At 40.4% G+C, this 13,850-nt stretch overlaps 2 protein-coding genes across 2 annotated transcripts in view; both read left to right on the top strand.

Moving 5' to 3' along the window:
- Positions 1-682, top strand: part of LOC311037037 (phosphomannomutase 2-like) — a 52,722-nt gene extending 52,040 nt beyond the window's left edge. The window contains exon 8 of the mRNA XM_084046092.1: positions 183-682. Within this exon, the coding sequence (XP_083902218.1) occupies positions 183-287 (105 nt within the window). The 3' untranslated portion in view covers positions 288-682. The remainder of the gene's footprint in view (positions 1-182) is intronic.
- LOC311037051 (H-2 class II histocompatibility antigen, A-S alpha chain-like) overlaps positions 1-13,850 on the top strand; it is a 256,812-nt gene that overhangs the window by 158,486 nt on the left and 84,476 nt on the right. The gene's annotated exons all lie outside the window — the stretch shown is intronic.

The following is a 13,850-nucleotide window of genomic DNA, read 5'->3' as shown; positions in this document are numbered from 1 at the left end:
GCCAAATAAATCTAAAATGACACAGATGCGTTCCCGGTCTTAATGGGTTAAGCTAACGTGTGTGTGTGTGTGTGTGTGTGTGTGTGTGTGTGTGTGTGTGTGTGTGTGTGTGTGTGTGTGTGTGTGTGTGTGTGTGTGTGTGTGTGTGTGTGTGTGTGTGTGTGTGTGTGTGTGTGTGTCAGGGTGGCAACGACTACGAGATCTACGCTGACCCTCGTACCATCGGCCACGAGGTGACCTGTCCCGAAGACACCCAGAGACTGTGTGAGAAGCTGTTCTTCTCATGAGGTCAGAAGGTCAACGACTGCTGTTTACAACACGGAGGGGACTGGAGGACCCAAACTGTCCCCCAGGGTACCCTTCACATAGGGTGACATGTCACCTCAGCTACAGTATACGGATGACCTTTGAACTGATGCCTTTTTTTTAAATGTTATTACTGTTACCTTCAGGTTCCCACATCATCTAAAATGAAACCAAAAATGCTGTGTGGACACTAGGGCTGTCAACTTTCCTCAGAAATGATATTCGAATATTGGTCTTAAAAAATTGCAGATATTCGAATATATTGGAATATTATTATTATTATAAAAACATATATAATTTTTTTTTCTCCAATTTTTTTTTGTATTTCTTTTTTTTGACAGAAACAGTACAAAAAACAATGTATTGAGTGCTCGGATCCAATAAAACATTGTTTGTTTGTTTTTATAACTTCATGCATTGTTTTTTGTATTGTTCCTGTCAAATAAACATTAAAATAATAATAATAATAATAATATATATATTTTTATATTTGAATATTCATTTTCATATTCGAATATACATATTTTCCCAATATTCAAAGAATATTCTAATATCGAATATTCGTTTGACAGCCCTAGCGGACACATAACTATGCCTTTTGTCATTGAATTGATCGCCTTCATTGTGACAAGTCGCTCACACATTGGACTTGCGAGTGGTTTTCAAAGTGGGGGCTGCCATTAAAAACAAATAAAAAAAATCAATCTTAAATCATTTATTATACAAATTATATTGCTGCTGTCAGGCAGAAACCTTGTGAACGTATGTTTTTTTTCCCTGTTAATGAATGCCCTACTTTGACATACTACATTGTCACACAAAAAGTAGCAAAAAACGGCAGATCGACAAGCTCGAAACGATCCGACACGTTCTGAGCTTGTCGATCTGCCGTTTTTTTTATTTTTTTTTCATTTATAATTTTTAATTGTAATCCTATAAAGTACCAATATTGGACATATGACAGCAACAACATACATAGGAATTAGGCCTGTTATTCAACTGGGTTTAAAAAGAGGTCCCACGTTTAAAACTCAGCTGAGATCCACCGTTCAAGGCAGATCCAACTGGATCCCATGTCACAAAAGTCATAACATATAAACAACCATCATCCCTTCTAGTGTCAAGTCTTCTCTGCACTGCACAACCATGTTTGTCTATTTCAATCTGACACATAATCACAGTTTAAATTAAGACCGGGAACGCATCTGTGTCTTTTTAGATTTGAGCTAGAACCATTATTTAAAACTTTGGCTATTCGAAAATAGCAGATATTCAAGCTCGTAGTGAGGCTCCGAGTGGCGCGCTACGAGATTGTAGATCTGCTATTTTGAATATATATATATATTTTTTAAAGCGAACATTTGTAACTCAAATCTTTGCTTCTGTACTAGGTCCCTGGAACAAAACATTTTACAAATGTTCGCTTTAAAAAACATATATATTCAAAGACTTGCACACATTTTCTCGATTTTTTTTCAAAAATAGAACATCTACAAGCTCATAGCGCGGCACAGAGGCCGCGCTACGAACTTGTAGATCTGCTATTTTTGAATAGCCATACACAACATTTAACACCAAGGAAACCTTGTATCAATGCTTCAGCGATGGGGAGTGAAATGTCTTCCGGCAAACATTTAACAATTCATATAGTTCTATTTTGAGTAATAGCTCAGAAGTGATGTACCACAATGTGTCCGTTTATAATTGACCACATTGACATGCAAGGCACTGCACTGTGCACGTGGAAAATGAAGAACTTTAATTATCCTTAAAGGCATAGTTTACCCCCAAAATGACTTTTTTCTATCGATTAGTCACCCCATGGAGACTTAAATAGGCTCTATGCACAGCAGCCATATTGGGAATGAATTGGGCCCCTTCCTTCCTTCCTTCACAGCCTAGTGGTTGTCTTATTTTCAAGGACCCCCATAACTCAGAGTTACACAGCCACCATAAGGGGCCATTTGGGAACCAAAATGGAGTGTTTCTAGTGAGCCAACATGCACAATATCAGCACCCTGACCAGAATGGAACAGAGCCTTCATTAATATCATTGGTACAGATGTGCCACTTCAAAACTTCACGTCCTGCCATCGCCAAGACAGTAAATTTTCAGGGGATTCCCAGGGCAATAAGAGGGACAAAGAAGGGCATTTAAAATGCTGAATTATTTTGATGATCACTGCTTTTATGATGCTAATTAATTTGAGCAACTGGTCAAATCACCTTTCGCCTCATAATGAGTCTGACACCTTGTTCAACACACATTCTTTTGTTCTCATGTATATGGATGTCTGTTGAAGGGAAAAACGGGGGTGTGTAGTGACAACTTCTTTTCAGGGGCAAAACAGTGCATTTTAAGGGCAGAAAAGGGAGGAAAAAAATGCTTTTTCAGGGCACTATCAGGGAAAGAACAGTAACGTGTGAAGTTTTGAAGTGGCACATCTGTAACACCTGTGAAGGAAGTAAGAAGAGGCCCAATTTATTTCCAATATGGCTGCTGTGCATAGAGCCTATTCGATGATATTGTTTTGTTTTTGTCGCATTCCTAAGCCAATAATTTGATGACCAGCGGAACCGCTGCCGGTCATCAAATGATTTGCTTAGTAATGAGACAAAAACAAATAAAGTATCCATGAATTCAAGGTGAAGTTATTGATCAATGGAGTGTTTAGTGGAAGGCCCAGTTGTTGTCTTAACTTGCCTTAACTGCTGCTAAACCTTTTGCAGAAATCAATAACATATCTTTGCTGTCGGGTGTACGTTCAAAGCCGTTACTTTTGAGGAAATGGCAAAACAAAAAGCACCCTCTGTTCCATATAGTTCTTATTTAGTCACAACAATATTATATAGTACAGTATATATCGATGCTGTCAGGCAGAAACCTCTCAAAAAACAGCTAACTCCAAACAAACAAAAAGTGGAGTTAGGAGGTGTTGTTCATCATTGATAAGAACAGCCGAATGGACCTCCAAGCTCACAATGAGGTTGAAGATCAAAAGGGGGTGGAGCCTGGAATCGGCAAAACCAGCTAACTCCACCGTCCTTTGGTGGTTTGAGGATCCAATGGAGTTAGCTGGTTTTGTCAGAAGCGCTTTTTAATACTTTTCATCGTTTCAGTTAGCTGGTTTCTGCCCGACAGCAATGATTTGCAAGACAAATATGAATATCATTCAGGGAAAGAATATGGGTGAAATATAAGGGTAAAGGAAAAACTGTTTTTGAACCGATGATGAACTTTAGATGATGAAAGAACTAAGGGTGTGGGGATCAGAGTTTGATTTGATATTATGGGTGTTGGTTGGGTGTTGGTTTTGTTAATATGTGGCAATGCCCCTGATAACGGTCGACCATGGATGCCACTGTGCTTAAAGGGTTAGTTCAGATTTTTTGAGTATTTTCTGTAGGAAATACTTACCATTAATGTAGTGGTTGCAAAGGTATTAATTGATTGCCCGAGTCCCGTGGTCAGAGTTATGGTCCGTTTCTGATAAATATGAATGTAGTTCCGGTAGATTAGTAGATTTGGTGGGGGCCGCTCATTAAAAATAAATACATAAAAAAAAATAGCGTCATTTGTATTGTTGGCCTATTTCTACCATATAGAGCAGGTTTCGTTCAATTTCGACCCCTCTGTCACATGGTACTATTTTTTGTGTCATATATTTTGTGCGTGAGTAGGCTGCCGCGGCGCAGTGATTCTGGACACAAACATTATTACCATGTGACAGAGGGGTCGAAATTGAACGAAACCTGCTCTATATGGTAGAAATAGGTCAACAATACAAATGACGTTAGTTTTTTAAATGTATTTATTTTTAATGAGCGGCCCCCACCAAATCTACTAATCTACCGGAACAACTTCATATTTATCAGAAACGGACCATAACTCTGACCACGGGACTCGGGCAATCAATTAATACCTTTGCAACCACTACATTAATGGTAAGTATTTCCTACAGAAAATACTCAAAAAATCTGAACTAACCCTTTAATGTCTCTTCCACAACGAAGGGTTAACCCAGAACTTTCCAGTGGTGGAAAAAGTACTCCACATGTTTACTTAAGTAAAAGTATCAATATGGCAATAAAAGAATAAAAGTCTGAAATTCAAAAATGTACTTGAGTAAAAGTACAAAAGTATTGGCATCAAAATGTACTTAAAGTAACAAAAGTAAAAGTTATCATTTCAAGTTTTCAAATGTATAAAAAATCTTCTGAAAATAGCAGATCTACAAGCTCACAATGCGTGTGAGCTCGTAGATCGGCTATTTTCAAATGGCCAAAATGTATATAGGGCTGAAGTGGTTACTGTATGTGTTGTAATAATAATCTAAATCTATAAAGTAACTAAAGTTTTCATGTCATTGTAGTGGAGTAAAAGTATAATATTCTCCTCTGAGATGTAGTGGAGTAGAAGTAAAAGTACTGAAACGAATACCTCAAAATTGTATTTTAAGTACAGTACTTGAGAAAAAGTACTTAGTTACTTTACACCACTGGAACCTTCCCTGGCCTGAAACTTAAACACGACCTGTGATGTGCTGTGATCCACTGGCAAAGAGGTGCCATGGATGAAGATGGTGGGGTTGAAAGGGAATGCCATTTATTTAGTGTGATATGGGAATCATTAAAGAGGTGTTGCCATGGTTTTGCACCTTTTTCTGTTTTTCATGTGTCTATGAGGTTCATAGAACTTCATTAAGCCCCCTGGTGGTGTTTTTATGGTGTTTTATGTCTTCTGTGACTATTTTAAGTTTCTTCCTGGAGGCTGAAACCTTGAGGGTCAAACGTGCCAATAGAAAAACAACTCTTTAGTTACACAGCAAAATTATACCCTCCCCCTCATTATCATAACACAACAGGTGTGGGCATGAGGAGGAGGGACTAGGACAGGTGGGTGGTGCTAAGGTGAGAACTAGGTATACTTAATGAACTGGAGGCGTGTCCACATAAAAACATAATTTTAACACTTTCTGTACACTTTTTGGAAAAAAATCTTCCTCCTATATAACCATAATACCTGATGATTATGTTTTAGGGGGGATGGGATCACTGAAAATCACGGCACCCCGTCTTTAATGACCTCACATCTTACGTTATTGTCCTTTACAAGCCATGTGGTTTTTACTGTGTCAACACTCTGGTGCGACTGGAAGACGTGCTTTTAAATGTTTTTTTGTTAGAAGGTAATATAATTGTTAGAGCTTTTTAAATTGATGATTAAAAGCCTACACCTGGAGCACAGCTTGTGTTAACATGATTCTGTTCTGCTGATACACACGCATGATTTCAAGTATCCATTAAGTCTGCATGACAATAAATGGAACCTTAGCCACTGTCTTATCTAGCCTAGCTTAAAGCTACAATTTGGGCTAATCCTTGATTATTTTTTTCTCTCAAATGGTTTATCCCACGATTTTGTAACCCATTTGTTTCACCCAGTGCCAATTGCCTACACTGTAACGAATTTTTGTGATTTCCACAGTTAGTTACTGTATAATGGACAGTGGCTTACTGTGATCAATGTTTACAGTATAGTATTTTAATTCTACACCGGGCTATTGTAATACTGACACTAATCTACTGTGAATGTTTTTACAGTAGAGCACTGTAAATTACACAAACTGTTATAGTACTATTACAGTCTATTACTGTACATAATATGTAAGTTACTGTGAATTATTTTTACAATATATAACTGCAATTTTGCAAATAGTTACTGTATTATGAGCAGTGCATTACTGTGATTAAAACATGAGATACTGTGAATGATATTTACAGTATATGACTAATTCCAAAACTGGTTACTGTAATACATGCAGTATTTTACTGTGAATGACTAATATATATTTTATTGTTAGGCGTGTTACGACCTGGCTCATAGGCCATAACAAAAAAGAGGAAGATACTCGCCTGGTTTAAAAGTGTATCACATTATATATTTCTTTACAACATAAATGCAAACTCAAACATAACAAGGAATGGCATGGATTGTGTTAATCAGTGGAATCAGTAGTGTCAGCAATGTATGGATGTGTGGTACATGTGGTGTGTGGTGTTGAATGGTGCAAACCAAAGACCTAACTAAAGACCAAAAATAAAAATCAATAAATAAATAACATTAGGACTTAATGTGCCCTGGTGCATAGGTGGGAGTAGGACATCCCTCCACTCAATAATAGTCTGGTAGGATGCTATAGTTCCAGAGCATAATGTCACAAATACATGTTGAGGATAGCACAATAAAGTTAAAAGGGAATTATCATGGTGGTCCTCTCTGGTTGCATATTGCAGGTACTGTGTGTGACCACAGCCAGCATTTTATAGGGCACCCTGGGAACACTGGCCAGGTGCTCCCAATGCACCTGATTGGCACCCTATTGCCCAACCTGCAGGCCCTGTGGAAGATAAAGACACACAGGCCCCGGTAGCCCAGACAGGGGCTGTGACAGTGAAAAGAAATGACAGTAATTGTAGGTCTATTCCTGCACAATGGGAATTGTAGGCTCTGGCCTCTACAAGTACTCCCCACTTCAATTAATGTATCACACACAATGTCTCTTATATAATAATAAATAATCTGGGGTTGGCAGCTCTCTACCAAACATAAGGAGTGCTGGAATGCACTGGAACCACCAGCACTGCACCAAGACCCCTAGCTTTCACTGGTGTCAGTGTCAAAGATAAACGGGCAGCCTGGGTTGGGATATACCAGAGTGCTTCCTGCAGCTGCTGGAGTGCGGTGTGACATACCTCGTCCCATCAGAATGTCTTCCATTTGTGTGCTAAGCAATGAAGGGGACTGGCAATCACACAGGTTATACAGTAAGATGTCAGGCCCAGGGCTACCCCTCGCAACACCTAAACCATCTCTCTCAGGTCATCTTCAAACTAGCCCTCCATGCAGTGGCCTTTCCAGTCATCTTGATCCTCCATACATCTGGCTAGCTTATCGATACTTTCCAAACCTGCATCTTTCTTTAGTACCTGATGTACTGTCTGTCTGTCTGTGTCCTCTAATGACCATATAGATCCCTGATGTCATCAGTATAGGCCCCAATATGGGCATGCCCATATGGTCATAACGGTTGGATCGCCGGTTCTGTTCAACTGGATCTCCATATTCAATATGGAAATTGGCTAAGGGGAGAGCCGGTGGGCAGGCAAACCAAACCACGGGCACATCACTCTGACATAACCATAAACAAACCAGAGTGACATCACTATGACAACGTAACCCTAAACAAACCACGGCCACGTCACTATGACTATGGCGTCACACTCATGGAACTACGTCATCACATCCATGTCACAATGACTCAGCCATAACCATATAAGGAGTTCCCAAAGCAGCTACGCCCAAATATGGAGCGTGTTGTCCAACCTCAATGTGTCATCAATGCATCATCATGGGCATAAGATTGGCAAGGACCGACATATACAGATATCTCCAAATATGGGCATAAGAAGGGACACAGTTAGACAGACGGAAACAGACATCTCCTAATATGGGCATAAAACAATAAGTCACCCTTGACCCTCCAACTCAGTTCACTATTACCATGGACTTAATATGACACTGTCCCTGCATTTGACCTCTTTGCTCTCATGAAATTGACAACACCAAAGGCCAAGTGGCCTTGGCCCTACAATCATGAAGTTCCAGGCCTGATGTCCACATATTAGTTTGGGGCGCCCTTCTGTCAGTGACTGCCAGACTCATATTCTCCTGGGTGGTATTTTCTCACGTTCAATTCAATTCAATTCAATTTTATTAAAGTGTCAAATCACAACAAGTTGTCTCAAGACACTTTACATGTAGAGAAGAGACCCGACAATCCCACCCTGAACAAGCAATTTTTGCGACAGTGGCAACGAAAAACTCCCTCTTAACTGGAAGAAACGTCAGGCAGACCCTAGGTTCTAGGGCGGGGGCCTTCTGCCTCGACCGTGTCGGGGGAAAGAGGAGAGAGAGAGGGAGAGAGAGAGAGAGAGAGACAGAGACAGAGACAGAGACAGAGACAGAGAGAGAGAGAGATACAGTGCAGGTAGTAACAGTAACAATAGTAGCACATATAATAGTGTAATATATGATATATATGATAGTATAATATAGTACAGCAATAATGTGTATGTAGTATATAATGGTATAATATAAGAATATTAAGATAATATACAGTATATATAGTATAGTGGTATAGTGCAGTGTAGTAGAAATCCACGGTCGTGCTCCATGGAGAGGCCCGGTCCGCAGTCACAGTCTTGAGCCGCAGCTGGGGGTCCGTATTGACAGTCCATGGACCTGCGACGTGGGAAATAAAAGAAACTCCGGGGAGCGGGTCCCCGGTTGTAGAATTAGTGGCAGGCCTTACTAGAGCGTGAATCCGTACAGGGTTAATTACGATTGTACCATTGGGACACAAACCCACACAACCAAAGGGAGAACGAGAAGAGAGAGGACGAGAGGAGAGAGGGGGGAGGGTGGGGAGGGGAGAGAGGATAACTATAGGGTGACTGAGTCTATACACTTCGGCTATAGGCTTTATCATAGAGAAAGGTTTTTAGTCTAGTCTTAAATATACAGAGTGTGTCTGCTTTGCGGACTGAGACTGGGAGAAGGTTCCACAGCTGAGGTGCCTGAAACTTAAATGCTCTGCCTCCTGTTCTAACTTTTTGGGGGTTTCCTGGAGCCGTAAGCATTTTTTTCATACTGTGGGCGCAGTGGTGTTCTGGTTGGTTTATGGGGCTCGATGAGTTCTTTGAGATATATTGGTGCCTGTCCATTGAGAGCCTTGTATGTGAGGAGGAGAACTTTAAACTCGATCCTGTATTTAACCGGGAGCCAGTGCAAAGAGGCCAATGAAGGAGTGATATGATCTCGTTGATAGCCCCCCATACAGATACCTATTATCTGGTATTTGCTGTTAAATTACATTACAGTCATTTAGCAACCGCTTTTATCCAAAGCGACTTACAATAAGTGCATTCAACATATGTAGGCAAGAAAACTACTAATCACCAGAAGTCTTACAAGCATTCTCATCTAAAACAAGCAACTAAGAGTACACCTAGCACTAAGGTAAGAGTGCAATATATCAGCTACTCTCTTAAACAGATGATGTTCTGGTACACTGCATGGTGTAATCTCAACATACAACATTAAAACCACACACCACAAATTTAAAGCAATAAATCAATAACTTTAGGACTTAATGTGCCCTGGGGCATAGGTGGGAGTGGGACATCTACAGTATCAATAATAATCTGGATGCTATATTTCCAGAAAATACTGTCACAAATAAATGTTGGGTATAGCACAATAAAGTTAATAGATAACTATCATTGTGGTCCTCTGTGGTTGTATTTTTGCATCAGCTCAGTGTTTACATGTCCAGTGAGGAACCCATGTGCTCTAAATGTAACAAAAGAGATGCACTTGAACGAAATACATGATTAAAATAAAGATTTGTGAGATGTTAAAAATGTTCACAGTAATATACATTAAAATCACAGTATCATACTAGTGTATTGGTGTATGTTACTGTAGACTGAAGTGCATTGTGGGAAGACTGAAGTGCATCATGGGAAGACTGCAGTGCATCATGGGAAGAAGACAGTGTTTTGGAGGGAAAAACAGGATGGAGGACTGTGGAGGAGCTGCAGAGCCCAGAGAGAAACAAACAATATAAGAAAACTAGTAGGTATATTCTTTTCATCTGCAAATAGATTAGTCTCATTCAGAGAGGTCAACACTGGCACATCTAACAAGTTAGATTTGCATGATGTTTGGTATATTTGGATAAATGAGAGAGAGGGGGAGAGAGAGAGTGAGAGAGTGCAGCCTGTAAAGTAAAATGTGTTAGAAATCCTCAATCTAAACTAACATAATTATTTCTTGTGCATTATTTTACTCCATACTGTAACTGTGTTAGTGTTTTAATCTACAATCTCTCAGTATAGCTTCAGATGCCATTGTTAATTCAGCTTCACTTTCATTTCCTCCATGACAGGAGAAACACATGCAGTTGAGTGTGTGCAGTAGCTAGGTGGGCATAAGGCAGAGATTTGGCTGTAGTATTAATTAAGCTTATCTTTGTTATGTCTACATCCTTTAATGTACATCATTGTCTTTTATAATTCAGGGATTGCTCCCTCAGTGAAAAAGGGTGTTCTCTCTCCATTCCGACATGCTGCCACTCCGACATTGACTTCTAATTGTCGGAGTGGCGGTATCATCCAAAAAAAAAAAACATTCCGCCACTCCGACAAAGTTATGTTCACTATGTCGGAGTGGCGGCACGTTCCATTTTGGGAATAGTTCCACCATTCCGACAAAGGTATTATTATTATTATCATTATTGTTATTGTTCATTATTATTATTATGTGTTGTCACCCTCCCGAGTATCGGGATTGTAATTGCTTTTATTATTATTATTATAATTATTATTATTATTATTGTTATTGTTCATTATTATTATTCTGTGTTGGCTTATTATTATTGTTATTGTTCATTATTATTATTCTGTGTTGGCTTACTGAAATATAAAAATACTATGTTACAAGTAAAAGTCCAGTATTCAAAATGTACTAAAGCACTAAATATTAGAAAATAGCAGATCTACAAGCTCACAACACGTCGCGATGCAACGTGTTGTGAGCTTGTAGATCGGCTATTTTCAAATAGCCTAGGTATAATATAGGGCTGAAGTAGTTAATGTATGTTTTATAATATCATAATTGATGTCTGAAAACTAACTAGTAACTAAAGTTTTCAAATAATTGTAGTGGAGTAGAAGTAAAAGTATTGGAAATTGGAAATACTCAAGTAAAGTACAAATACATCAAAATTGTACTTAAGTACAGTAAATGTACTTAGTTACTTTCCACCACTGCAGCTAGGCAAACGATAGCCCCCCCCCCCCCCCCCCCCCACACAGCAGAGTACAATACAAAAATAGAATGAGGCACTATTTTAGGTGGACAATTGTTTTATAAAAAATAATAATAATAAAATAAGGCATAGTACATACAAAAAAATAAAAATCCAAGACCAGTGAAAGTGACCAAAGTGTCACTTAAAAAGCAACTGTTAATTATCACACAAGACTACATTTACAAGACTGCATGTTATTTTACATTATGTTACATGGTATTTACTGTTCCATGCTATAAATGAGTCTAGGGATAATGTCACTTAACACATTGAGTGCCTAGCACGTAAATCTACGTCTTTAAAAAATAAATAAATCCACAAGCGGGCGCTCTAACGTAACTAAGGAATGATCCCTCGACTCTGCTAGAAGGAATCGACGGATGTGACGTCCGTCTTGTCCTATACTAGGATTTGTGGAAAAACACTTAGCTCTGATTCTTGTTTGGGGGTGAAAACGAGCCATTTTTAACTGGCGATAACAACAAAATGGCCGCGGTAGAAATGTTTTTGTTCTAGTGGAGAGATGAGACCCACCCCCGGACACTAGTTGTTTACATCCGCGTGCAAACACGGTAAAAAAAATGCTGGCACCCCACGGATGAAATGGATCCATAGTACCTGGCAGTCAATGTGTTCAGGGCCTAGAAACAACATAAATAAATTGCCTATAGATTTAGTTGCATGCTAAAGTGCAATACTCGCAGTACAGAAGAGACACCGGCTTCGAATGCTATCAATGCATTGAATGGGAGATTATCACGTTTTATCAGACCATTGAATGGGCGAAGTAGGCGAGCTACCGTCTACCCCGCGATTTGTCAGACCATTCATTGGGCGTAATCAGGAGCTACTGACCTACCGACGGAGGCGGAGCAGTCCCCACAACAATATTTACGATTCTGTCCATATCGGTACATAACTCGAACGGCGCTGAGTAGGCACAGGCGAGGGTCGCACCGCTCCGGACGGCAACTCAGTCGCCTTAGCTCCTTCGGTGGCCCGTCGCGGGGCTCCACCTCGCCTGAGACTGCGCGCCTCCGTCATGGTCCGAAACCGAAACAACCAAAACCAAAACCGAAACTAAAGTATTTAAGTCATCTCCGTCGGTAGGTCAGTAGCTCCTGATTACGCCCACTGAATGGTCTGATAAATCGCGGGGTAGACGGTAGGTCGCCTACTTCGCCCATTCAATGGTCTGATAGAACGTGATAATCTCCCATTCTATGCATTGATAGCATCCGAATCAGGTGGAAGAGAGCAAAATACAAGAATCTTGCCCGTGGCAACTACTTATACATGATAAAAAAAAGTATTTACCGGTTGTTTGTAAATCAAACAGATGAATGATGAACAATTCTAGAGCTTGTTCGGGGAAAACCTGACTCTGCACCTTTGCTGTGCAGGCAGCCAACTCAAGGGTTAAAGTCGGGGACAGTGAGTGTCCTTGCATACATGTGTATATGATTCATCTATATGCCACTTATTTCTGCTGAGCATACACCTATGGACTTGTGGGCTCTACAGAGAGTTAGGGGTTCAAAGAGCAAGGGCCATCACCATAGTCACAGATGGAAGACACACTGACACATACACACATACAACATGTGTTTCTAAGGGGATGAAGTTATAAGTGTTCAGGCCAAGGACCCCCCTTAGCTGAGAGAGAAGTCCTTCAAAAATAAAATGCAGCAACCACATTTATGTTCTACTATTACATATACAGTATATATATAAATACATACATAAATATCTTACATGTACAAGCAATTTTGAAAAGGGGGGAGAGAGAACCCAAAAAAAAGTATGAGGACTAGTGGAGGCAAGGAGTTGGGGGAGGTGGAGTTTGGGGTTGCTCATCATTAGGGTAGTGTGTGTATAAAATTCAGTTTCAGATTAAACTTTTTTGGTTTACTTGGTCTGCTCTGTTTTCCCCTCTACACCTATACCTCTTTAGCCTAAAATAGCAGATCTACAAGCTCACAACGCCTCACAGCGCGAGGCGTTGTTAGCTTGTAGATCTGCTATTTTTGGCTCAAGTTCTCCTCAGAAAAAGGGATGTTAGGGTTCAAGTGGTTAAGGTAAAAAAAAAAAAAAAACTATCACACAAAGATTTGGCTGGACCCCCTTGTAGTAACTCTGAGGACCCCCTCGTTGAAGACCCCCTGATTTAGAAACAAACACCGGGGATTCACACATTCACACACACATCCATTACATTCACCCATTCACACGCCGATGTCAGAGGAAACCATGCAAGGCACCAACCTAGACATCGGGAGCAATTAGGGGTTCAGAGTCTTGCTCAAGGACAATTCGACACTAACTCTGGGGGAGCCCGGGATAGAACTGGGAACCTTGCGGTTGCCGGCCACTCTACCCCTGAGCCACTGCCGCCCCTGCATAATTAAACAAAATTAGCTATAACGTGTGTGACTCCCTCCCAGAACTGATCTAAGGTCCTAAGACCCCTCCGGTACTGCGTACGCAGGCGCAGGAGCCTCTCGTCCAGCAACCTCCACTTCCTCCGTGTTGCAGGCGGGCGGCCCCCACGCTCTGCCAGGACACACAAGGACTCCACCCGCCGCTGTTCGTCCTTAAGCCTCCTTA

The sequence above is a fragment of the Gymnoscopelus microlampas genome, assembly GCF_963454915.1.
Source record: "Gymnoscopelus microlampas genome assembly, chromosome: 2".
Taxonomy (NCBI): Eukaryota; Metazoa; Chordata; class Actinopteri; order Myctophiformes; family Myctophidae; genus Gymnoscopelus; species Gymnoscopelus microlampas.
The sequence above is the reverse complement of the archived record's forward strand: the minus strand, read 5'-3'. Positions and strand labels throughout refer to the sequence as shown.